This window comes from Calypte anna, unplaced genomic scaffold (assembly GCF_003957555.1).
Source record: "Calypte anna isolate BGI_N300 unplaced genomic scaffold, bCalAnn1_v1.p scaffold_86_arrow_ctg1, whole genome shotgun sequence".
Lineage (NCBI taxonomy): Eukaryota > Metazoa > Chordata > Aves > Apodiformes > Trochilidae > Calypte > Calypte anna.
The window spans coordinates 415204-438880 of NW_022045534.1; the positions used below are offsets into that span (position 1 = coordinate 415204).

A 23677-nucleotide genomic window follows, 5' to 3' on the forward strand; every position below is an offset into this window, starting at 1 on the left:
GCCAAAAGCCCAGATCAGAATCTCACCACATTTTCTGCAGGGAGGCATTTCAATTGCTTGTAAAGGACAAGGTACCATCCAAATGCACAAACCTGGGGCTCCAGGCAGAACGTTGGTGGAACAGCCCCAATTTCTTCAGGGAATCAACTCCTCTGGAGCAAAGGGAAGGAAATCTGCCTGCAGCCACTGCTCTCCTTTCAGACCAGCATTTGTTACCACCAAGTTATTACCCTCCTTGCCTTGCAGGAGCTCTGGGGCTGTGCTGGGAAATGCTTTTCTCATAACTCCAGAAAGCAGCAGTCACCAGGTCCCTACTGCTGCTGCCCGTGCCCAGACACCTCTGCTCCCTGAGTTACCTCTGCTTCTCAAGTCCTCTGCACTTCACAAGAAACAAACCCAGCCCCAGCCATCCATTTACTGCTCAGCTCTCTGACACCTGCACTCCATCTTCCTGGGCAGCTGTGAACAACCCGTGTCCTCCAAGATGTATTCCTGTCATTCCTTCCCTCCCAAAGCCCAGCAGGGCCAGCTCCAGACCTGCCCAGGGGTGCTGGGCACCAGGGAAGTGTCCCCTTCCTACTCAATTCTGGCAAAGGCCAGAGAAAAAACCAGAAAAACAGAGCACAAAATCCTGTGGGGAGTCAGCAGTGTAGGAGAGGGTGAGGGGAAGGGTTTGGAGCTGGGAGAGGGGAGATGGGGATGAGATGTGAGGGAGGAATTGCTTGGGGTGAGGGTGCTGAGCCCCTGGTTGCCCAGGTTGCCCAAGGAAGCTGTGGCTGCCCCATCCCTGGCAGTGTCTCAGCCCAGGTTGGATGGGGCTTGGAGCACCCTGGGCTGGGGGAGGGGTCCCTGACCATGGCAGGAAGGGGACTGGGGGGGCCTTGAGGTCCCTCCAACCCAAACCACTCTGTGAGTAGTTCTACAGAAAATGCCTTCAGATTTCCTACAAAAGCTAACAACCAACCATCCCCATTTTGCAAGTGCATGAGAAAATTAAGAGCTTATATAGTTTTGTCCTCTGTAGCTTCTCAGTAAGGAATAAACATCTCAGGAAGAGAACAATCTTGTCATGGCACAGAAAGAAGGGGGACACAGCTCCCAGTTTTCTGGCCCAGGTTCCCATGACCAAAGTGCAGACCCCCACGGGATCCTCCAGCAGGAACTCTGCTCTACTTGTTCTTTCTAAACTTAAAATGTATTTATTAAATAACTCCTACAGCCTGGGGAAAAAAAAAAATCTGTGAAGGGAATGTTACAAATCTTGTTGAGGCTGTAGGTAGTTCTGGGGAGCTGAGCTGATGAGAGGCTTTTAGCTGCTTCATGGTGAGGGAAGGACACCAACCACACTCTGCTCTCAGAAAAGAGCAACGTGGGCAAGAACCTAATTATCATAACTCATCCACATCACTCAACCTAATTACCCACTCATCCAGAACTGGCTATCATGTTTATCAGGTGCTCCTGCTTTTCCCAGCAGCAAATGCACAGGTCAGCAGAGTCCTGCCCGGAGAGCTGGGTCCCCGTGGGCCTCTCTGCTCCTGCCTGCTGGCTGGGTCATTCCCCATCACAAGTCACCAAGAACCAGGGGAAAAATCTGTCTGAGAGCAGACACTGACCCTGGGGCAGCAGCAGGGACTCCAGAGGGGCTGGGAGTCTGATCCCAGCAGAAAGTGGGGACAGAGCTGAGGCAGAGCAGGAGGAGACGAGGGAGGCACTGGCTTGGAGAAAGGGACGTGATGTGCAGGACGTTGTGGGGTTGCTTTGTATATGGAATCATAGAATCATTCAGGTTGCAGACCTTTAAAAATGAGTCCTATTGCTCACACATCCAAGCCCACCACTGTCCCCAAGTGTCACAGCAAAGCACTTATTCAGCCCCCCCCTGGGGCTCCTGGCCCTGGGCAGCCTGGGCCAGGCCCTGACAACCCTTTCCAGGGAGAAATTGTTCCTAATATGACAAAATCATAGAACAGACTGGTTTGGGTTAGAAGGGACCCCAAAGCTCACCCCCTGCCATGGTCAGGGACCCCTCCCCCAGCCCAGGGGGCTCCAAGCCCCATCCAACCTGGGCTGAGACACTGCCAGGGATGGGGCAGCCACAGCTTCCTTGGGCAACCTGGGCAACCAGGGGCTCAGCACCCTCACCCCAAACCATTTCTCCCTCCCTCCTTCTCTCCCTGCCCAAGATCTCCTCTCCATCTCCCCTCTCCCAGCTGCAAACCCTTCCCCCTCGCAGGCTCCCATCCCTCCAGGCCCTTGTCCCAAGTCCCTCCCCAGCTTTCCTGGAGCCCCTTCAGGCACTGGAAGGTGCTCTAAGGTCTCCCCGGTGCAGCCTTCTCTTCTCCAGCCTCAACACCCCCAACTCTCTCAGCCTGGCTCCAGAGCAGAGCTGCTCCAGCCCTCCCAGCAGCTCCAGGGCCTCCTCTGCACTGGCTCCAACAGCTCCGGGTCCTTCTGCTGATGGGGACCCCAGAGATGGACACGTGTGGGGTTGGGTGACCAACACGGGGATGTCTGGGTTGATGCTGAGCTTCTCCTCACCCAGCACCCCAAAGTCCTTCTCCTCAGGGCTGCTCTCCAGCCATTCCCAACCCATCCTGGAGCTGTGTCCCACCTGGCAGGGCCACACATAGCCCTGAGCCACGCCAGGTCAATAAAAGATATTTTGTCTTCTGCAGGATGGTTTGGAGCAAACAGGAGTCACCCAGTGGGACCTGGAGTGACCATGGAGTCTCCCAGCATGGAATGGAATGGTCCTGAACTGCCCAGCAACGAGTGACGAACACTGCCTGCTCCTTCCTCCTCCTCTTCCCTGCCTCTTTATTTGTCCTCTTTAAGAAGAACCAGACGTGGATGTCAAGAATTAACTCCCCGAAAGGCATTTCCCCTGAACACCCCCATGGAATGTTCTCAGATGGGTCTGGCAGGGACACTGCTCACAGCCACCAGGCTGCTCCAGGCACTTCAACACTTCACCTCATCTGAGATAAAGCAGAAACTGCTGGGCTGGGGCAGACCCCACCACACTGTGCTGCTTCCAGCAGTGACCACAGCCCCCTGCTTCTGGGAGCAGAGCAAGAGACTCAGCACTGGGCTGCTGGGGAATGAACTCCATCCCCAGAGCAAGAGACTCAGCACTGGGCTGCTGGGGAATGAACTCCATCCCCAGAGCAAGAGACTCAGCACTGGGCTGCTGGGGAATGAACTCCATCCCCAGAGCAAGAGACTCAGCACTGGGCTGCTGGGGAATGAACTCCATCCCCAGTGCTTCCAGCACTGTTCAAAAATGAAAGCACTGCACAGAATCAGTGTCACAGACTGACAGAACTGTTCTGGTTGGAGAAGACCTTTGAGATCATCCAGTCCAACCCAGCACTGCCCAGGCTACCCCTGCCCCATGTCCCTCATCCCCACATCCCCAGGGCTTGCTCTGAAACCCCTCCAGGCATGATGGGGACTCCAGCCCTGCCCTGGGCAGCCTGGGCCAGGCCCTGACAACCCTTTCCAGGCAGAAATTCTTCCCCAGCTCCAACCTAAACCTCCCCTGGCACAGCCTGAGCAGGACATGTGGCAGGATCTGCCACAGTGGTCAGATGCTTAGGAGAGGACATTGCTACTGCTGGGGGGTGTGGAAGAGAAGAGCTCTGTCTGAAATGCTTTATGGATAAGAATATATTTTATATGGATAATAATATGTTGATATGGATATGAATACGTTTTGTAACAGCAATCAAGTAGATGGAGTGCTGCTGGGAAGGTGGGAGATGGGCCCTGCAAAAACTGCTCTCCTTTTGATGGAGAGACCAGCAAGGGCACGTCCCTCCCCACCCCGCTGGGCTGCCAGCATTCTCCAGTTTCACTACATTCTTAATTGCCAGGATCCCCTAGAGCTCTTTTCTCTCAAAGCAGTATTTATTTTGCCAATTTAAAATTGGTTGGGTGCTTCCTGTGATTTCCTTTACTACAGGAGGCTGCAAACATAAACCCCTTCACCCCTTCCTCTTCTCTTCCTTCCTTCCTCCTTCCCTCTGGAATAAATACATTCCATAACGTTTGCTCCACGGTTTGTTTTCCTCAGGTACCTACGTGTTTATCTCTTCTCTAGGCTAAGCAGGACTAAGCTGCTTATTCCCTTCTCTCCTCTGACCTCATTTCTAATAATTTGTGTTGCTGTTTTCCCCTTCCCCTGCTCTTCCCCCACAGTATTTCTGCTGAAAACCACCAAGCCCTCCACAAACAGCAACACCAAAAAACGACATTTTCATGCAGCTATTAGCATTCAGCTACAAATGAAGACTGAAAAACCCCCAAACCCCCAATCCCAAGGCCCCAAGCAGTGCCTCCAAGCCCCCTTTTTCCCCCCCCATGAGGAGGAGCATCACTCACTGTGCTCCCAGCCTCGGCTGCCAGGCGGGCGGCGTAGCGGGCGATCAGCCTGTGCTCCTCATCCAGCCGGCCCGGGCTCTCCAGGACACTGCTGGGAGAACCAGAACACCCATCAGGACCCAGCACCCCTCTGGTTCCTCACCCCAGGGATGACAGAGAGCAGGGGGGTTGCTGCATTACAGAGAAACAGAGGAGTAAGGCTGGGAAATAATCCAGAGCGTTCCCGGTCCCATCCCGCTTCCCAGGAGGGACACAGCTCTCCAGCCTTCCTGAGCAGCACCACTTCTCCCCAGGGTTGATGCATTCTGGTTTTAAATGATTAACAATAATTTGCTTTCAACAAGTTGTAAATAGACATCAACAGGAACAAATTTAATTTGTCTCCTGAGGAGTTTTTATGCAAATGCTCTTGGTTTACCAGAGTGAAAAAGGGGCAAAGAACTGGATAAGGGAGAAGAAAAGCTTTGTCCTGGGGAGATGTTGGATGAGTAGGGCCAAAGTCTGGAGGATTTTCAGGAGGAAGAGCAGGGGGAATCGTGTTGGGAAGAGCAGACTCAGTCACTGAGCAACATCACCTTGAAAGCTGAGTACATTGTAAGCCAGCCTGACTTACACCTGGATTACTACCACCTTACAGCAGAGGAGGAACCAGTTCCAGCTGCAGACAGGATGGGAAATGTTGCTGGAAAAGACACTAAAAAATATTTCCAATAATGAGCAGCAAGAGAGGTGCCAGAGGAAGGGAGAAGGAATTTTGCACCAGGAGAAGTCGAGGCAGCAAATGGGAGAGAGCCCCAGGAGGAGGAAGTCAGAGCAGCACCTGGACCCTCCTGACACTTCCCACAGCCTCATCCCCTCCCTGCACCTTGACTGGATTAATCCAACCTGGAAACCCAGCCTGAGCTGGCACCACCTCTTACTGCTCCCAAACAATTACCTTTTAACTACAAACACATGGGGACAAATGAGAATTTTCAGGTTGTTTGAACTGGAACCATCCCAGACTCAGATCTGCCACCAGCCCCGATCTGGTGGCACAAGGACCTGCCAGGGAAAAGCCAAATCAACAACTTTTAAAGCCCACATCCAAGTGAATGATCCCATGAGGCACTTTTACTCCACATTACCACTTCACAAGACAATTTACTTTTTTTTTTTTTCTTTTTTTTTTAAAAACCTCTTAAATTCACAGAGTTCTGGTGACATGATTGAAACACCACAGATTTATGATCACCTTATTCAAAGACCCAAATCCCTCTTGCATCCAGTATGTTTATTTAAGAATGCAGCTTGGATTTCTTTTTTCCCCAGTGCCAGATTTAACAACTTGATCTCTCTTAAGACTTTGCAGGCCTGCCAGATGACATGTTTGGGATGGGCTGGGGACAGCTGTCTGGGTGCAGTGGGTGCATGGCTGCAGTTCCCACTGATGAGCCTGCAGTGAGTACAAACTGCACTGCTGCCTCTCCTTAGCTAAGTGAATTAGAAAATAGTTCCTGCTGAGCTCTCACCTTCCTGAAGGAAACCTGTAATGTAAAAGGATATAAAAAATAAACTAAAAATAATCCTTTCTGTGTTTGCTTCTAGAAATACTGTGCAGATGGAGATGATGTGGATTTCAAGTACACCTCCAGGCCCTCCTGTGTGTTCTTTGATATAAAACAGTTTGAATAAACAAACCATGATGAACCTCCCACTGTCAGGTGAGGACAGAGGGTGTAAAACACCATCTCCAGTTCTGTACATCACTTCAGGAAGGAAACTTACCTCTCTGTAGCTGTAATATCTGTGGAGACATTGCCAAGGATCCCTACCCTCAACACCCTTCCTTGCCCAGAGCATCCCAGGGATGGGGCAGCCACAACTTCCTTGGGCAACCAGGGGCTCAGCACCCTCACCCCAAACAACTTCTCCCTCCCTCCCTGCCCAAGATCTCCTCTCCATCTCCCCTCTCCCAGCTGCAAACCCTTCCCCCTCATCCCATCCCTCCATGGTGCTGGGAGGTGGCACCAGGCATGGCTTGGTCTTCCAGCACTGGTCCCTGGTGTCTGCTGATGGTGAGCCAAGAGAAAGGCTCTTGGGGACAGAACACCTTCAAGAAAAGCTACTTTTTCCTCCCCTTCTCCTTTAAAATCAGGAGTGCTGTAGACAACTGCAGTTTCAGATCTAGGAATTGAAAGGAAACCAAATTAAAGCAGCTGGGCAGTAACCCCCCATCCATCCCTCAGCATCAGCAGACCAAAAGGAATCACCTGAACCAGTGGCCATCTGTCCCCTGCAGGAAACGCAGCACACAAAATACTTAATTGTTCTGGTAAAAAGTGGAGCTGAGCTCAAGGTTTCATGGAGAGAAAAGCAGCCATGCTGGGGATGGAGAAGGGAAGTTATGAACACCAAGCTTCAGAAATCAGTAATAAAACACCCTCCCAAGGGATGGAGCAGAGCTCATGGGCTCTGAAAGCTTCCCAGCTGTACCTGGGGTTCCTCACTGCACTCTGCAGCTTCCTTTGCCTCCAGAATGTCCTTTAGGGTGGGGATTTTCTATTATTTCTTTGAAAAGCACTCAGCCAACCTGGCTTGCTACCACCATAATACAGAAGGTTAAAAAAAAAAATAAATAAAATCTCTTATTGTGAGCTAAATGAAGGCCCCTGAGCTCTGTGGTTACATTCCTTAGGTAGCCTGGATGGGCTCAGCAGTGATTTCCATCGTTTTTAACTGGTGAAATATCTCAGGGATCCTGCTCAGCCAAGGCTCAAAAGCCACCACTGCTTGGCTGAGAGACAGGAGAAGGTGCTGGGTGCCAGAGAGCAGAGCTGAGCACTGAGCACAGCCTGGGAGTGCCAGAGAGAGAAGTCTGAGTTTGCAGATGAAAGTTAAAGCATGTTAGTAAGGGCAATGTCCAAATGCCTGGATGCTGGTGACAGATGACACAGAAGATGCTCCAGTGGCCTCTTTGGTCCTGCCCTGGCAGGAGAGGATCCATGAGGAGCAGAACAGCAGCTGGGTCAGTCCTGTACCTTGTCTCCAAGAGCAGATGGAAGGAGAAGAACAGAAGAGAGAAAGCTGGTGCTGGTTAGTCCAGGAGAAGCTCTCTGTGAGATTTACTGATCATCAGTCAGGAACAGGGGAATGCAGGGCTGGAGGGGTTCCCTGGGCATCTCCAAACCCCCTGCCAGCAGCAGAGACATGAAAGCTGCTACATGAAAGTTTGGGGAGGGTGATGACCAAATTAAGGAACAACAGAGCCCAGATCCCATCAAACTCTAGTGCTCACTTGGAAGCATCTCCTGTGCACAACAAATGGGTTTTAAGTATTTTCTTTTAATTTTTTTTTTTAAATTTCAAGACACAAAAGCCTGAGAACCTCTACTCCACCTGGCTGCACCACGGCAGCTGAGAGCCACACACCGTATCTCACTGTCACATCCTCTTCAAGGTGTGCTCCTCTGTACCTCCCAGTCCTCTGATCCCAACCATTGGCTTGGAAATTCTTTGGGATTTACTGTCTGGTGGACAACACCCTGGGCTTTCAGTTCCCAGCAGGTGCCTCCCTGCCAAACAACACCCTGAGCTTCCAGTGCTCAAAAACCCAAACAGCTGCCCAGGGAGGAGTCCCCAGCTCTGGGGGTCCTCAAAAACTGCCACTGGCACCTCAGGACCTGCTCCAGTGGGCACCGTGGGGTTTTTCTGGGTTGGATTCAGTGACCTGAGAGGTTTTTCTAAGCAGGAGAATTCTGTGATTGAGCAGGTGATGCTGATGGGACTGAAAGAACTCCTTGAGCCCGGGCACAGAGGTGGTGACAGGACAGGACACCTGTGACTGAAGTGGAGAGAGGCAGCAGCAGTGAGGAGAAAGAAGAGATTTATGGAATCCAGGGCTGGTTTGGGTTGGGAGGGACATTACAGATGGTCAGTGCCCCGGGGAAGCAGAGTCAGAGGTGCCTGTGACTGACCGTGCCCTGCTCTGCAGCCGGGTGATGTAGGTGGCTATCAGGGTGTGCTCGTCAGCCTCGGGCCTGCTCTGTAACCTGGCACTGATGGAGGCAAAAAGAGAAGCAAACAAAACATAAATACAAAAGCAAATAATTCACGAGTGTCAACAAAAGGAACAGGTAAAAAATTAAACGTGAACGGATGAGTAATTAAAAGTGTGCTGGGCCTGCTGCCAAAGAGCTCCACAGAGCCCCACGGGCTGCTCCTTTATCTCTGGGATCAGAGCAGGCTCTCCTGTCTCTCTTACAGCAGTAAATGGGGAAAGTGATAAAAAATTAAAATATTAATGGTTGATGAATTAACAGCATTGCCCTCTAACACAGACTCATTAAAGGAAGCTGAACCTTCTGTTGTTGTGAGGGCTCATAAAAATAAAGCTCCTCCAGCTCTGGGTATTTCTAGGGATGGAGACAGGATGCCAGGAACACTTGCCAGAAGTCACCCCCATAAATAACTGCTTGTCGGGTTGTTACCTACAGGATGAGTCTCCAACGTGTAGGGCTGTTACTGCAACACAATACCCATTCCTCCCTAAAACACCACTGAACAAGAAATCCCATTTTTCATTTCCATGTCAGGCATTGGGGCTGCTCTTCCAATCCCTAGCCTGCAGCTAATCCCTTCTCCAGGCACGTGCAGGAAGTATTTGTTTCAGAAGCTTTTACAGATATTTAGTGCTTTCAGCAGCAATGTAGTGGCATTATGAAAACAGAATTCACATACTTTTTTCTTCAGGCACACAAACTCTTTTCTTCCCTGCTACGTGCAGCAACACGTTAGAGATCACTGCCAGCAGCACAGAGAGACCTTAAAAAAAAAAAAAGCAGCAGCAAACTGGAATTTCCCACATCAGCCCCTCCAGGCAAGGAGCAACCTTTGCAGTAATGGCTTTGGAGGAAGGAAGAGGCTTCCCATGAAGCACCCTGCAGTGGGGGTTTTAAGCAACCTGCTGCACCCATGGCAGAGCTGCACCCAAGACCTTCATCAGAACTCATTACATGGGCTCTGCTGAGCAGAAGAAGAGAAAAAGCCCAGCAGAAATGACCAGGTTCTTGTCCCAAACTGGGGATGGGTTAACAGGATTGGCATCCCTGGGTTTGAAAGAAAAAGAAGAGTCAGATAAAATGAATGTGTGCCCCAAAACCTCTCACCTTCCGTTACTATTTGGAGCACAGGGGTGGCCCAAACCCTCCAGAACTTTGCTCAGCAGCACCTCCAAACCCCAGAGAAAGCACTAAATGCAGAGTGAAGGGAGGAGGAATCCCCTGCAGCATTCCAGCTGCTGCAGAGGGGGAGCTGCACCTGTAGGGTGGACATTAGGAAGAAATTCTCCTGAGGGTGGTGAGACCCTTGCCCAAGAATTGCTTCACCCCATTGCTCAAGCCATTTCATCAGGGGACAGGATGTGGATTTGGTCTCCTGTTGAAGCTGTTTCATCTAAGACAGTCTCTTCACTTTAAAGAAAATCAGGATGGCTCTACAGCTTGGGAACCAATGTAACCAGAACCATGATGTGGAAGGCACCTCCAGAGGTCTGCAGCTCCCCTTCTCCTCAAGGGGCATCAAAGAGAAGAGCCAGCAGATGATCTGAGCTGGCAGGATGGTGCTGTGCCAGGGACCTGCTCTGAAACAGAGCTTAACCATGCACCTGAAACCTCCCCTGCTGAGAGCTGGATCTGCTGGTTCTCCTCTCTGCTCCCCAGCTGGACACAGAGTCCTCTCCCCCACCTCTTCCCACAGGAACCACCATAGGAACTCCTCTTCCCTGGAAGGTCAGCTTCTCAGCACCTCCAGCTTCTTCTGGGCTTGCAATGTGTTCACAGCCTCCTTAGGACCTGCTGTCCAGAAGCAGACACAGCAGTGGGAAGCCCCCACTCTGGAATGGCTGCCTGAGCTGTGCAGGATGCTGTGCTCCTGCTCCCACACCCCAGCACATCATCACCTCCTCCTTTTAGGGGAGGGGGATTTTGTTCATTTGCATTCAGCTCCTAACCCCCCACACACACTTCCCCAGACACTTTTCCCCTCAGGTCCCACTCCTTGGCTGCTCTCCACTTGTTATTAATTAATTTCATTTATGTTTTCTGTAGCTCCAAGCTGTCTTTATTCATTTCATCTTCTTGATCTACAGGACCCCCTGCACCAGGCTGAGGACCCCTGGCAGGTCCCTTGCTCCATGCCAGGGTGACACTCCTGTCCATGTGTCCCCTGTGTCACCCTGCCAGCTGCCAAGACATAAACTGAGTAACACTGAAGGGGGAACAGACCCCATGGGATCCCACCCAACACGCTGTCCTTTTCTGGTAGGAAAATATTGATATTTTCTGTAGCTGACTGCAGTTTTTCCACTGGTTCTGTACCCACCCAAGAGCAGTTTCAGTCCCCACTCACCTCCTCCATGTATGAAAACATCAGATGGGAGAGTGTCAAATGCTTTATGAGTCAATTCCCTTCCCATGAGTGCTTCCCCCTCCCTCGCCAGGACACCCACCCCAGCAGAACCACCCAGGTCCCATTCTTGGACAGGGTTTGTTCTCCACAGAGGTGTCAGGGATTCCCACCCTCCAGGTGGGAGCTGAGTGATGGTTTTACCCCCAGTCTGATTCACTGCCACGGACTGAGCTGGTGACAGATGAGGGGGAAGGGTTTCCAGCTGGAGAGGAGATCTTGGGCAGGGAGGGAGGGAGGAATTCCTTGGGGTGAGGGTGCTGAGCCCCTGGTTGCCCAGGTTGCCCAAGGAAGCTGTGGCTGCCCCATCCCTGGCAGTGTCTCAGCCCAGGTTGGATGGGGCTTGGAGCACCCTGGGCTGGGGGAGGGGTCCCTGACCATGGCAGGGTTGGAATTAGGTGACTTTTAGGGTCCCTTCCCACCCAACCCACTCTGGGGTTCCCTGATTCTCTGGATGGATGGGTGGGTGGGCAGCTGGGTGTGCAGAGGAGGAACGAGTGAGGAATGGATGGACAGACAGCCCAGAGGTCCCCAGGGTGGGGAGCTGGTGGTGAAGGCCATGGCAGGGCTGGAGAACTGCAGCTTTCCTGGGTGCTGTTCTGCTGCCAGGGAGGGGTTGGGATGGAGAGGAGGCCACAGCCCCCACTGCTCATTGGTGGGGCTGAGGGAGGTGGGGTGGGGGGTTCTGTCTTGGGGGAGATGGGCAGGAGGTTGCTGGGACCCAAATCCCATTCTTTGGGGTGAGGGTGCTGAGCCCCTGGTTGCCCAGGTTGCCCAAGGAAGCTGTGGCTGCCCCATCCCTGGCAGTGTCTCAGCCCAGGTTGGATGGGGCTTGGAGCACCCTGGGCTGGGGGAGGGGTCCCTGACCATGGCAGGGGGGGCACTGGGGGAGCTCTTCCCACCCACACCAGTCTGGGATTTTATGATTTCAGCAAAAATGCTTCTTCATAAAGCCTTGAAGCAGACAAACAGAGATGTCACCCTTTGACAAAGCCACAAAGGATGGTGGGGGTGGCCACAGCTCTATCTACACCTCTCTGATCATGCCTTCAAAACCTAAACTCTGGGAAAGTCTGCTGCAGAAAAAACTCCTTTAGAAAGTAACTTGCTATTCATCCAGCCCTGTGAGTGCTATCTACACAGAAAGCTGGGGCTGAGAAGGGACCTGAGAGCACTCAGAACTGCACCAGAGTGACAGAACCTCTAAGTTTTCAGAAGATGGTGTCAGAGACCAAATATCACCTCCTCCCGCCAGGTTAGCCACATGCTGTCACTGAATTCTTCAAAGCAGCATTAAAACATGATTCTGGAGCACATTTCCATGCTTTTCATCCAACAGCAGCCAGGCAGAAACCTGTTACACCCTGCAGAGCCAGGGCCAGGCAGCAAGAAACGTTACCAGGGATGAGGAGAAGAGAAAAATGAGGTCAGAGGAAATGCCCACAGGAGGCTCCTCCTTGTCCTGCTGCTCAGGGGTGATGGATGAAGGTTGTGGTCGGGTTGCTTGGTCGTGCCTGGAGCTCCAACACGTACCTGCACATCAGTGACAATGGGGTTCAAAAGGTTCCTTGGCTCCTGCCCCAGATGTTGCACCCTAAGACTTGGCTCTGCAGCTTTCTAAGCAACCCAATAAATTCTGGAAGCATTCAAACGGTGCTTTTGATGTCTTAAGTTTTAATTTCTGTTTGGAAATCTACCAGGCAAGCCAAGTAAAACAGACAATTTATTTCAAATCCTGTAATTTCCAGCAAGAAATCCCTGGAAGTTCTGTTCTGCTGCCTCATAACTTTGTAAATCTTCACAAAACTGCAGAGTGCAGCTCTGGCTACTGAGAGCCAGGGCTTTTGAAGGAGCTTTTTGAAGGAGCTGCCAGGATGTAATCTAGAGGGATCTCTTGTTTTCTGTCACATTACTTTCCCCCATGATTGATTTAAATAGATGTAAAGGTCAGAAAGGATAATTACCACCATTCTCTGCACAGTTCAGACTGAGAAATTTAGCAGTGGAATTCCTGGCTGAAAGCCATGGCTCTGGCTGACCTGCAGCCACTGTGCAGACACTGATGTCATCTGCCCTGGGGATTCAGAGTCCTGGGGAAGCCACCACTTTGCCTCCAACACCACAACCCAACTCATTTCCTCAGCCCCCCACCCCATCTCCAGCCACCATCCTGCAGGGGAGAGGCTGGGGGGGTCCCATCCCAGCTGAAAACCACACAAATAATGAGACAGAGCAATGGAACACGTGAGGATGGGAGAAAGAACCATCTTGTAACACCTCAATTTAAAGGGAGAGAAGACAGGGAGGAAGGGCCACCAAGATGCTGAGGGGACTGGGACATCTCTGCTGTGAGGAGAGGCTGAGGGAGCTGGGTTGGACCCATTGCCACAAACACCTGGAGGAGGGAAGCAGGAAGGAGCTGGGCAGGACCAGAGGCCAGGAGCACAAAATAACAATTCCATCTGAACACAAACCCTCCACTTCTTTACCATGAGGGGGCCAAACCCTGGCACAGGCTGCCCAGACAGGCTGCAGAGTCTCTGCTTCTGGAGATACCAAAACCCCAGCTGGATGTGGTCCTGGGCAGCCCCCTCTGCATGACCCTGCCAGAGAGGGGCTGGACCAGACAATCCCCATCTGACCTCCACCAGCCTCTGCTTTCTGTGACTTTCTTAGCCAGACACTGAGAACTGAGCTGACAAGCTTCAGAGCCAAGATCAGGTAGATTGGGAAAAACCCAACCATCTCAGTTCCAAACTCAAGATTTATATTTAATTCAGATGTTTTCCTCTTGATCTTGAATCCGATACCCACTGAAAAGCAGTGTATAAATATCCCAACTATTCCCTTTGCAGATGCCTTTGGACCATTTTTTCCTCCTCATCAAACTCTCTGTGCTGTCTCCTCATGCATCCCCCTCACAGCCTCACAACTGCACCCAGAGGACTTTAAACCACAAGCTAAAAATAAATGCTCCAGGCAGCAGGTATCAGTTTCCATAATAAATGCAGGGACACAGAGGGGTTTCTGTTTGAAACTGTGAGGCTGATCCATTACACTGACCCCTCCTGTCCTCACCTGCCTGCCTCCTCAGTGTCCCTTTCCCTTTCATCTCACAGAATCAAGGAATGGTTTGGGTTGGAAGACACCTTGCAGATCATTGGGTCCATCTCAGCACTGCCAAGGCCACCACAAGATCATTGATCCCAACCACAACCCAATGCTGCCCAGGCCACCCCCACCCCATGTCCCTCATCCCCACATCCCCATCTCCAGGCATGATGGGGACTCCAGCCCTGCCCTGGGCAGCCTGGGCCAGGCCCTGACAACCCTTTCCAGGCAGAAATTCTTCCCCAGCTCCAACCTAAACCTCCCCTGGCACCACTTGAGGCCGTTCCTCTTGTCCCATCCTCATCCTGTTTATTCTCCCATCCTCACTGCACAAGCTTCCATGTGAGCTGGGATCTCCATTGTCTCCAGACAAAGAGATGTTTTTATCCCTTTTCTACAAAGAAAGTCTGTTTTGGGATTGTGTAGGAATACACAGAGGGTGCAGAGGAGCTGTAGGAAGGTACCCACAGGGTGTGGTGGTGCCAAGACACCACAGCAGGCATCGGCCTCAATCCCCCAGGCTCAGGCTACTGAGTTCTCTTCCCCAAAACCTTTTTGGGGCTGAAACCACAGCTCAAGTGGCTCTAGGATCTTGAGAGGTTACAGAGGTCTAAGCAGCAGAGAGTAAGGAAAAGGAATGTCCTGCACCCGTGCCAAAGGAGAAGGGCAGAGCAGGCAGTGCTGGGGGGGTCAGTCAGAAGGAAATGTCAGAGAGATGGAGGTGGGCATGGGAAGAAAGCAGAAATCAGGCACCTTGGAAATTGTCAGGAGATAAATTAAGCCAACCAAGGAAATAAAAATCACTCTGGATTACAGAACATAAAAAAACCCCAAAAACAAAACAACAAAGCAACTCAACCAACCAACCAAGAGTTGCCTCAGTGCCACTGACATGAAAGTCACTGGTGCAGAGGGGACATTTCTGGGGGTCTGGACAAAAAGCTGGCAAGGATCCAGCCATGTGCAAACCCAGGGAAGGGCAGAACTCAGGGGTAACCCTGCTGCTGGAGACAGCAAAGTTAAACAAGAGCAAACAAAAATAAGGGCAGGAGGAGCATAAGGGACTTGTCAGAGCAGGTAACAGTGACATTAGGAGCAGAGGACTTAAATATGCAATGGAGCTAGTGAAAATAAAACCTCAGATGGGAAAAAGGAGGTTTCTGAATATTGCCTAGGCAGGTGCCATCATATTGCTCTCAACTTGAGGTCTTAAGTTGCTAATAGTTTTCTTTGAGGCTGTAAGAACATCTCTCACCTGGCTCACTGCAGTGTCTGTGCTCTCCAGGCTCCTTAGACACCAGAAAACCAGAAGGAAAGATTTGGTGGCATTACAGGCAGCAAATACAGCACTGGCTGGGCTGCTGGAAAGGACTTCTGCTCTGAAGACTCTTCCCACCCAGGGGAGAAGCCTCTGCCTGAAGATACAGGGCTGGAGCTTTGTATGAGCCCTGTGTCTGCACTCCCTGCACAGCCACAGGGAGACAAGGGCCCTGCTGGGCTGGCACAGAACCCAGACTGGGTTGGGTGGGAAGAGACCCTTGAGATCATCCAGTCCCAACCCCCTGCCATGGTCAGGGACCCCTCCCCCAGCCCAGGGTGCTCCAAGCCCCATCCAACCTGGGCTGAGACACTGCCAGGGATGGGGCAGCCACAGCTTCCTTGGGCAACCTGGGCAACCAGGGGCTCAGCACCCTCACCCCAAGCAATTCCTCCCTCACATCTCATCCCCATCTCCCCTCTCCCAGCTCCAAACCCTTCCCCCTTCTCCTAGCCCACTCCAGCCCAGCCAGGACATCACCTTATTCCAGGCCACCACTAACCCATGTCCCACACCTGAGAATCACAGAATGCTCATGGCTGGAAAGGACCTTGGAGATCACCAAGTCCAACCAAACCATTTCTCCCTCCCTCCCTCCCTGCCCAAGATCTCCTCTCCATCTCCCCTCTCCCAGCTCCAAACCCTTCCCCCTCGCAGGCTCCCATCCCTCCAGGCCCTTGTCCCAAGTCCCTCCCCAGCTTTCCTGGAGCCCCTTCAGGCACTGGAAGGTGCTCTAAGGTCTCCCCATTGCAGCCTTCTCTTCTCCAGCCTCAACACCCCCAACTCTCTCAGCCTGGCTCCAGAGCAGAGCTGCTCCAGCCCTCCCAGCAGCTCCAGGGCCTCCTCTGCACTGGCTCCAACAGCTCCGGGTCCTTCTGCTGATGGGGACCCCAGAGATGGACACAGCTTTACCCCAGGGGGGTCTCCCCAGCCCTCAGACCCCACCTCAGCCCTGCTGTCACACTGCAGAGTTGGGTGCAGATGTCCTGGGGAAGTTTCTGCACTGCAGAGAGCTGGGTGGGATGATGGTCTCACTCTCAGAGCACTTACAGCACCCACACCAGGCACAGGGATGTGCAGAAGGCTGTTAGGAAAAGGCAGAGGGTGACCCAGCCACACACACAGTGCCTACGTGCACAAGAGTGAAACAGGGGACATGTAAAGCCCAGCCTGGCTCTGTGGCAGGAGATGCTCCACAACCCACAGACTGACCATGACTGCTGGGAAAACAAATGATGGAGAAGGGTGTTTGAAGAGGGAAACACAGCTCATTAACCTAATTGAGGGTAGGTTGTTGTTGGGAACAGAGTTACCCAGAGAAGAATGGAACACGTTGACCACAACAGGAGGGGAAAAAAATAACCTGTGCCTGAAGTAATTTAAAATAAATTAGTTGAACGAAATAGCATTTAATGGGCTCAGCCCAGCCTTAGAGAAGAGGCATAATCATCTCCATCTATTTAGAGAGGCAGGTTGGCTGCAGAGATCAGAGAAAGGCTGTGTTTTGTTGTGCCACAGCTAACAAGTACAGGCAAGGCTGAGTTCCAGCTCTGTAAATGCCTCAGTCAGGGCAGGGAACATCTGCTCCATCCCAGACATGAGCACAGCACTGAGCCCCTGCCTCCCCTGCATCTGGAAAGCTCCATATTTTGCAAGATGAAAACCCCCAGACAGCAACATGGGGAATGTCAACGTGAACCCCCAGCCCCCTGGCCAGGGCTCTGCTGCTCACCAGAAAAAAACCCTTCCTCTGACCTCATTCTGTCCACAGCACTGGAGAGACAGCAGAGAGCTCCCTGCCTGCTGCAAAACGTGGACTTTGACTTGCTGGGGTCTCCAGAGTTCATTGCCCCTCTGGCTGTCTTCCCACTGGAAGCAGAGGATGAGGAGGCTGGAAAGGGCAGAGGTTCCCCTGAGATCGGCACAGAGCAAGGAGCACTGCTGAGAGCTCCTTCTCTTGCTCTGGGTTTCACTTTTTAGTTTGAAAAAAACAAACAAAAAAAAAAGAAAACCCAACCAAAAAAAACCCCAAACAAACCACAAGTGAACTTGGGCATGAAAATCCTGTTCTTTGAGCTCAGTCTGCTTCCCAACAAAGCAGCTGTCAAAGGGAGGTTATTTCTGGCAGTGCTCACTGTGTCCTGGACAAGTGAGGAGCTCCAGGGTGATGCTGGCCCCAGGCCTGTCCTTTGGCTCTCTGTGCAATGAATGGATGCAGCCACCACAGGAATCATCACATCTCCAAATGCTTTGGGTGGGAAGGGACCTTAAAGCTCATCCAGTCCCAACCCCCTGCCATGGTCAGGGACCCGTCCCCCAGCCCAGGGTGCTCCAAGCCCCATCCAACCTGGGCTGAGACACTGCCAGGGATGGGGCAGCCACAGTTTCTGGGGGTGAAAACATCAGGGAAGATCCAGGTGGACACCTACACCTTACCTACATTGCACCTACAGGAAGCCCCATGACCAGCAGCTCCATTCGAGTATGGATGCAATCACAGATGTGCAGAAGCAGTTCTCTTTCTTCACAGAATTCATGCCCAGGTGTCCATTTACCATCCCTGCCAGCTTTGCTTTCTAATAAACTGAGCCACGCTTGCTCCCACTTTTGGGGAAAGAAAGCAAAGCAAAAGAAGAATTCTTACTCTTGGATCAGTCTACTGGTGGAAGTTGTAAAATCTTGGTGTGAAGGAAGAAAGAGAGATGAAGTGGAGAATGATGTCCAGAAAGGATCTGCCTTCTGCCCAGACTATAACATCCCTCTCACAGAAATCAAATCTATTCCCAGCAAATGCTGTTGTGCTTTGCTGGTGCCCTTTCATCCTCCTTCAGCACTGAGGCCACCCAAGGGTGGGCTGAGCCCCATCTTTCATGTTCTCAGATGAATGTTGTGTCTGCAGGCAGGGAAGCACAGAGCTCCCAACACTTCCACCCATCCCTGCTTCCAGGTGTGGAAATCAAATTTTATCAACTGAATCAGCTGCCAGAAAGCAGCTCAGAGACAGAAAAGCTTGAAGAGCCCCACACATCAGTGTGGATCCACAGCCCATCACCTCACACAGAGTGACCCTGGTGACCTGGTGTCTCTATTTCATGCTGCCCAGATGTGACAGAGCCTCCAGCCAGGGAAACCAGGCCCCTAATTTTAGTCAGGGATGAGCTTCTGCAGTGTGGGTTAACCTGGAGCAACAGTAGCTGCAATAAATCTCGGGGAAAACACTGTAATTAGACACACATGAGATGACAAAACAGAAATTAAAGTTTTCCAACGGGGAAAACCCCATTTCTCCTCCTTATTGCACTGTTATTAACTGCTGACACCTGGACGTGCTCTGGGTCTGGGGAAATGGAGGATACCAGGGACACCAGGGATACCAGGGACCTGGGCCACTGTGTCCCTGACAAACCAGGTGACAGATGAACCAACAACTCTCCCAAGTCCTCAGCCTTTCAGCCACTGCCCTGAGAGTCACAAAATCCTGGGAAAGACGACGTGGTCTGGGTGGGCATGTGCTGAGACAGCCGTGGAACCTCTGCAGCTGCACCAGCAGCTCAGCATCTCAGCTCTCCTGCTCACCACTGACTGCCCGGAGCCTGGACCCACCCAGGTACCACCCCCCAGCCTGCCTGCACCCAGAGGTGATGCAGGAGCTGCTGGACCTCGTGATGCTCTTCCAGGCAAGGCTAAAAATAACCCTCTAGAGAGGGATCTACTTCCAGCTACCAATACCTGCAACCCAGCAACCCAATCACACCTCTGCCCTCCCCTGGACAACCAGATGGATTCTGCTCCTTCAGCATCCCATCCCCAGCTGGCAGGCTGGTTCTGTGCCTCTCACTCTACCTCGTTTCGCTGTATTCTTGTTGAAATGTGTGTGCTGGAGCCCAGCCAAGGTTTTAAGCAGGATAAGGTAAAACCTGGAAAGCAGCAGTGCTTCTGTGGCATGCGTGGGCACAGCCTGCTGAAGATAATCCCTGCTACTTGAGAAGCACTTTGCAGTGCAGCTGAAGCAGGGGAGCCCTGCAGGGATGGAAACACCTTGGATCACACAAAGCTGTCATCTGAAATGGCTTCATGCACTGAGCCCTCCCTCAAGAACCTCAGCTGAGCAAACAGAGATGCTCTGATGAAGACCTGAACTTCTCTTTGTTGTGTGATTAAAACCACCCCGACCCTGCTTAGACTCAGGCAGGTGGATGCAGCCACCACGAGTAGATCTTTCACAAAGAACAAAGGCCCTGAGCAGAGCCTGAGTGACAATACCTGTGGAGAGATGTGTTTGGGTCCCACTGAGAGCCTCAGGTCCATCCCCAGGGGGTTGTTGAGGGGTTATGGACAAGTGTGGCTCTGGAAGCTGAGGAGCTGGAATGATGGAGGCAAACATTACTGCCTGAGTCTGAGCAGCCTGGCTGCTCCCTCCTGCTCCAGGAAAAGATCACAGAATTACGTTGGCTGGAAAAGACCTTCCAGGTCATTGAGTCCAACTGTTAAAATAAAATACCCCACTCCTTGGGAATAAGCAAGCACAGAGAGAAGAGGCTTCTACCCATGAAGTCCTGCAGAATCTCCTGGGTGAAGTCAGCTTCCATAACAGGACTCCTGAAAGTGGGGTCCTTCAAGAGGGATGAGCCAGGACCTTGGGAAGAGGCAGGTATTGGTATGGGGTTGGTGATCACAGATGATGGTACCTACAGTGTCAGTTCTCATGATGCCTGACAAAAGATGACACTTGAAAATCAGATTATTTCAGCTTTTAAAGTCAGTTCCATACTGGTCTGGTGTCATTCCACACCTATGGAAATGTCTTAACTCTTGGGAAGAGCAAACTGTGGGCAGAGGATGACAACAAGCACCACTGTGCAGAATCAGCCTCTTTCTTTGGTGTTTATCCCAAATTTGTTCCATCTTCCTCTCTCAGGCTTTGCTGGGGATGGTATCTGAAAGGAGCACGTGCAGCAGAGGTTCCATCCTGGATCAGCCTTGGCAGTGCTGAGGGAATGATGCATTCACCAGAGCACAGAAATTGGGAAGTCACCTCCAGTTACTTGCATGTTTTCCAAACCAGGAGCTGCCTGTAATCACCTGGCAGGTTGTCTGGTGATAACCAGAGACCAGTCCCATGGCTGCAGTGGCCCATCTCGATGGCTTTGGTACCATCCAAGTCTGTTTTGATGGCCTCAGACAGGTCCCTGTACAGATGCACCAGGCCTGAGCCAGCAAATGGTCACTGAGCCTCAGTGTTCCAACCAGTCCTGGTAGGTGAGAGCTGCAGGGTGGCAGGGGCAGGTGATGTGCCACGTGTCCAGACAGGTCTGAAAGTCTCCATTTCTGAATGATCTTTGGTCTACCTGGACAACAGGCAGCAGCAATCCCTTGCTCTTCTATAAACACAGAAATGCTCCAAGCCAAAGGGTGTTGCTGATTCCATCATGAGCTCATTAGCCAAAATACTAATCTTGGTAGCCCCATTGAAAAGCTACTTCTGTTTCCCTTGAACACTGCAGTTTCTATATCCAGTATTCCTGGGCTTCCTGTGCTCACAGCCAGATCTGTGCAGATCCTTGCCCACAGCAGAGGAGAGAAAGATTTCTTTAGTCCTGTGCCTTTGGGACAGTCTCTGCTTGGAAGACCCTAAAATCCACACAAGCAGAAGAGGGTGTGTCTGGAACAGCAAAGTGGGCTCAGATTTGACTATTAGTGCAGATCTGGTCATCTCAACTCAAAAAGAAATGTTAAAAGCAGAGGAGGTACTGAAAGCCATGAGTGTGATCCCAGTCATGGGCTGCCTTCTGTGCAAGGCAGAACTGACTGAGACTCAGGCCAGAAGCAGGTGGGATATGGAAAACCTCCCCTCCCATGAAGAGGATTACCAGGTGAATTTTCCAACAGAAAAAGGAAGAGTTGTCTCCAATAGGTCAGAACTGACTGGGGCTGCTGTGGTCTTTCCAGACACCTCAGTGTACATGCAAAAACCAAGAGCAAAACTGGACCTTCAGGTGTGATTAATGACCTTCAACCTTACCTTATCCTGGTGACAGGACACAGTGCCAGCATGAAATTCTTGTGCCTTAAGCCCCCTGACAATGTAGAGATCTTGTCATGAGCTGATGAGTGTTCACCCCCAACACTGCTGCACCTCCTAAGCTGCTGATTGTCTTTCCATTCATTATCCCACACCAAAATGCTGCTTCACTCTTCCAGTAAGGTCTACATGGCCCAGAAACCATGCTGAAGGTTCAGGTGGTGATATCAAGCCCTCATCTTACTCTGGGTTGCTGCTTGCTATGGATTTTCCCAGCATTTTCTGTGTATTCCCCCTTCCCAAATTAAAGGACTAGGTAGGGCAGGCCCTGCCCACTGAGGGACAGAGGCACAGCTGGCAGGGGATGGTGTGACAGACATATCCTGAACGAGGTTCTGGATGCTGAAACCCAAAGATGGTTGCTGTGGATAGTCCTGAGTCAAGTGTCACTGTCCTCCTCTTCCAGATCAGATGTGATTTTCCTAGAGAACACAGCAGACATGATCTGAGCCAGAGCCCAGGAGGTGGCATGGGGAAGGTGTCTCTGCCAGATGGGGAGATGGTCCTGAGGAGTGTGGATTTGGTACATGTGAGTTGTCCAGTTTGGGTACAGAAAATAGCAACAGATGGTTAAACCAGGGAGTGCAAGCTAAGGAACCAGGAGGTCACTGCCCCCATTGCTCCTGAGTCAGAGCTGGCAGGGGGCTGTACCCATTCTGCAAGACCTTCTGTGCAGGAGAAGGAGGCTGCAGGACAACCCTGCACAGGGGACAAAATCTTCCCTGGCAGACCTGAAGAGGAGGGTTACCTGCACTGCAGCAGATGAACTTGGGATGCCAAGCAGAGGCTCAAAGCAGAGACTTGTCCACAAGTTTGCCCGAGATGTTATGGGTTGTGTAGCTCAAGGATTGCCTCCAGGACTGCTCTGGAAAGCACTGGCTTTGGGGACTGCCCCCTCCCTCAGCCTCTGCACTTCTAATTCAGCAAAGGGAATTTCATGGAGTCAGAGAACAGCCTGGGCTGGAAGGGACCTCAGGAGATGATCTGGGGCAGCCCCTGAGAGGAACAGGAGGAGGTGACCTGACACCTTGTCCAACACCTTGAAAACCTCCAGCCATGGAGACTTTACCCCATCCACATGGGAAGCCAGAGATGTTCCACACACTGTGTAGGGTTTGTAACCCACCTGGGATGGGTTACAGAGTCTGGAACTATGGTCACAGAGCCAGTTCAAAGGTGCAGACACAGCCCACTTCTTTTCACAGAATGACAGAATGGGTAGAGCTGGAAAGGACCTTGATGAGCACTGAGCTCCAACCCCTCACTTCGTCAAGGACAGCAAAAGGAAAGCACATGGATCTCTGCTTAGTGCTGGCTGAAGGACTCCTGCTGACAGTGAGGGACATGATGTGCCCCTGGAGCACCACTCTGTCACCAGAACAGTGACAGCTGAGTTTCTCACTCCCTGCAGGGGACATTTATTCGTTCACAGGTTTGAGCAGGAGAAGTCCCCAGTGCAGCCCCTTGCTGTGCTCCCTTCTGCATCGTAAAGAGAGGGGAAATTGCAAAGATGGGACCCAGCTATTTTTGGTTTTACACATTTACATCCACACAATAATTTACAGACGTGTAACTCAGTAAATGTAAAACTCAAATCCAACTGCAACCTAAATGCCTCTTGTGTAGCCATGAGAGAACCTGGGCAGCTCAGCAGTGTTCAGCATGGAGAACAAGTGGAGAGGCAGCACACCCAGTACCTGAAATGTCCCCAGCAGAACAAAATAAAAATAATAAGAAAAATAATCCTCTGTACCCAGAGGAGCCTGTGATAAAACAAGACCAGCCTTTCCCAAACTGCTCTGGAAGTAATGCTCAATTTAAAAAGAAAACCAGCAATCTCTTGAGCACTCTTCAGGTACTCCTCCAGTCACACTCCTGCAGTAATGCCTCCTCCAATAAAAGGAAATCACTCTTCAGAGAAAACAAAATGAAGCAGGGCAAACCCTCCCTCACACAATGAGAGCTGCACACACAGAGTCTGAAGTGGCACTGGTCTGTGTCTGACATCTGTTAGATGAGTCCTAGTGATGCCAAAGCCACACTCAGGACAGTTTTTTTACCATAATGAATACATATGGGAAATAGACAACCTACATGGGAAGGCACACAGACCTTTTTGTTGGTGTAGGTGCTCCAGAGGACATGTGGGTCACCATGGTGTCATTCATGTTGGTCAGAGGCCGAGGAGGACTGGAAGAGAAGTATTTATTCCAGTTAGTGATCTAAAAACAAACAAATAAATATAAAAAAATGAAGCAAAGGCAACAGTAGGGAAGGGTGCCACTTGCTCTGTGACAGCTCCAGGAGCAGCAGCAGGAACTGCTCTGCACAAAGAT

The 23677-nt window shown here is 51.5% G+C and overlaps 1 protein-coding gene and 1 long non-coding RNA gene across 4 annotated transcripts in view; one reads left to right on the top strand and one right to left on the bottom strand.

Annotated features, from left to right (window-relative positions):
- DTNB (dystrobrevin beta) overlaps nucleotides 1-23677 on the bottom strand; it is a 159270-nt gene that overhangs the window by 47029 nt on the left and 88564 nt on the right. For all 3 annotated transcript variants that reach the window (XM_030468840.1, XM_030468842.1, XM_030468841.1), the window contains exons 11-13: nucleotides 23454-23531; nucleotides 8343-8423; nucleotides 4387-4477 (exon numbers count right to left, since the gene is read on the bottom strand). In XM_030468840.1, coding sequence (XP_030324700.1) covers nucleotides 4387-4477; nucleotides 8343-8423; nucleotides 23454-23531 — 250 coding nt within the window. The remainder of the gene's footprint in view (nucleotides 1-4386; nucleotides 4478-8342; nucleotides 8424-23453; nucleotides 23532-23677) is intronic.
- On the top strand, nucleotides 10110-11989 carry LOC115600374. The gene is made up of 3 exons (XR_003988919.1): nucleotides 10110-10154; nucleotides 10514-10685; nucleotides 11763-11989. It is a non-coding gene; the product is annotated as an uncharacterized LOC115600374 (long non-coding RNA).